The following is a 2,500-nucleotide window of genomic DNA, read 5'->3' as shown; positions in this document are numbered from 1 at the left end:
TTTCTGTTTTCAGCTGGTTGTCCTGCTCGATGACTGTCTTGCCTCTGCTGGGGTTGTCATCGTTCAGTTTCTTTGTCAGCTTCCAGATGTGGTGTAGCGTATATGGATTTGTCCGAACGCAGTGACGCCTCCTTGAGCTACTGAAACTGAAACTGTCAGCTTCCAGAGCCCCTGCATGTCTTTCTCCATGTTCAGGGAGGATGTCTTGTCTTGCCAACTCTTGCGTATTGCTTGCAGCTTTTCCTTTATGAACGCAGCTTTCGCTCTGTTGTGTGTCCCTACATTCTTGTCAGTGGGGGAGCTCTCCATTTTGTCCCTGGTTTCACTGAGGGTCTTGTGCAGGGTGTCGAGCTCAGGTGTCCAGTAGGGGTGGTAGTTCCTGCGTTTGCTCGTGGAATAGCTGCCTGTGCCGCATCTACCACTGTCTTGTTAAAAATCTCAAAGGGGACCAAAAGGAACTATTGATAGTAAATCCCAAGATTAAAAATCTGGACACCGCACCATAACATATTAGCTCATTGGATGATATGCTATGAAAGATTAAATAACAAATACAAGCCCAGATGTCTTTGGTGTTTTTTCCCCAAGCAGTCTTGGTTAAACCTTTAACTCTTTCCATACGAACGACGAAAGAGACGACGTTAACAGCGTTTCACCCCAATTACCATCATCAAAATATTGCAAGCGGAAGGCTCTTATACTGAAGACGTGAATGTTGACAAAGAATACCACAATTCTGACGACGGAAGCTAAAGGTTGGGTCATTCAGACACCCACTGGACATCCGAGGGGTCTGTGTAGAGGAGAAGAGAGGACTGGCCGTACTGAGTGAGTTAACTTTTAAAACTGTATTTGTGTTTGGGGTGGGGTGGTAGTTTATATACGCTGTGAGCGTCGGTAGGCGAGAGAGTGGGGAAGGGACTGCACAACTCCTCCTTACTAAAAACAAAAGTCACCTGTGCTGGTCAGGCAACCAGGCTAATGTCGGTATGAGGACACACACCGACAGATAAGCCTGCCTGCCTACTCATCCGTCGGACCGACGGGAGACTCCATCATCATCATCATCATATATATATATATATATATATATATATATATATATTCACATATATGTGTGTGTGTGTGTGTGTGTGCGTGCGTGTGTGTGTGTGTGTGTGTGTGTGTGTGTGTGTGTGTGTGTGTGTGTGTGTGTGAGAAAGAGAGAGAGAGAGAGAGAGAGAGAGAGAGAGAGAGTGTGTGTGTTTGTGTGAATCTGTGTGTGTATGTGTCTGTCTATGTCTGTGTGTGTATGTGTCTGTGCTTGTGTGTGTGTATGAGAGTGTGTGTGTCTGTGTTGTCAAAAAACACTGCAACGATGGAGTCTCCCGTCGGACCGACGGATGAGTAGGCAGGCAGGCTTATCTGTTGGTGTGTGTCCTCATATGGGAGAAGAGGCCGATTCTGGATGCGCAGCACTTCCCACAGGTGTTGCAAGGGAAAACGTCTCCAGAAGTTGAGCCCTGCTTCCTTCGCTCACGCTTCTCCTTAATGGCCAGCGTTCTCTTGTTTTCAAACGTCTTTATGCCACTAGAGCACAGCATCCTCTAGTGAGAGCAGTCAATGGCATTAGTTTCCCAGGAAACGATGTCTATGTCACAGGCTTTGAGGTTTGTCTTCAAGGTGTCCTTGAAGCACTTGCAGGGTCTTCCAAGTTCGCGGTGGCCTTCCTTCAGCTGGCCATGTAAAAGCATCTTGGGGATCCTGCTGTCTGTCATGCGGACAACGTGCCCTGTCCAGCATAGCTGGCACTGGATCCACAGGCTTTTGATGCTGGGCAGGTCGCTCTTCTCTAGGACCTGGAGGTTGGAGACCCTGTCTTGCCACTTGTCTTGCCGAGGATCTTTCGTAGGCATCTCTGGTGAAACTGCTCAAGTTGTTGAATGTGACGGCGATACGTCGTCCATGTTTCACAGCAGTACAACAAGGTGGTCAGCACAACAGCCCTGTAGGTTTTGATTTTGGTGCTGATCCTGATGCCTTTGTTGTTCCACAGCCTGTTGTTGAGTGTGCCAAAGGCGGAACTGGCCTTGGTGATGCACATCGTCACTTCTGCATCAAGGGCTCCATTGCTGCATAGGGTGCTGCCCAGGTAGCAAAACTTGTCGACTGACTTGATCTCTGTGTCATCGATCTTGATTGCAGGTGGAGGGGGGGGGGAGGCACTGGCGTTCTGTGAGCTAACTGGCTGGTACATGGACTCGGTCTTGCTGAGGCTGATGGTGAGTCCAAAACGCCTGCATATAATGAACTGCATGTCCTCATGGGTGTGTGCAGCAAGCGCGCAGTCATCAGCGAAGAGGAACTCTCTCAACAGTGCCTCAAACACCCTGGATCTGGCGCGGAGTCGCCGCAGTTGAAAAGTTTGCCATCTGTGCAAAACTGGATGTAGATGCCCTGGTCATAGTCTTGGAAGGCGTCAATCAGCATGGCAGAGAAGAGAATGGAGAACAGTGTGGGT

General features: G+C 48.9%; 1 protein-coding gene across 1 annotated transcript in view; it reads left to right on the top strand.

The window, feature by feature from the left end:
• The window catches only part of LOC143280284 (vitamin D3 hydroxylase-associated protein-like), a 34,319-nt gene extending 33,854 nt beyond the window's left edge, over positions 1-465 (top strand). Inside the window, exon 12 of the mRNA XM_076584913.1 lies at positions 343-465. Within this exon, the coding sequence (XP_076441028.1) occupies positions 343-465 (123 nt within the window). The remainder of the gene's footprint in view (positions 1-342) is intronic.
• Positions 466-2,500: the final 2,035 nt, after the last annotated feature.

The sequence above is a fragment of the Babylonia areolata genome, chromosome 3 (genome assembly GCF_041734735.1).
Source record: "Babylonia areolata isolate BAREFJ2019XMU chromosome 3, ASM4173473v1, whole genome shotgun sequence".
Taxonomy (NCBI): domain Eukaryota; kingdom Metazoa; phylum Mollusca; class Gastropoda; order Neogastropoda; family Buccinidae; genus Babylonia; species Babylonia areolata.
Note: the sequence above shows the minus strand (reverse complement) of the source record. Positions and strands in the feature narration are given on the sequence as shown.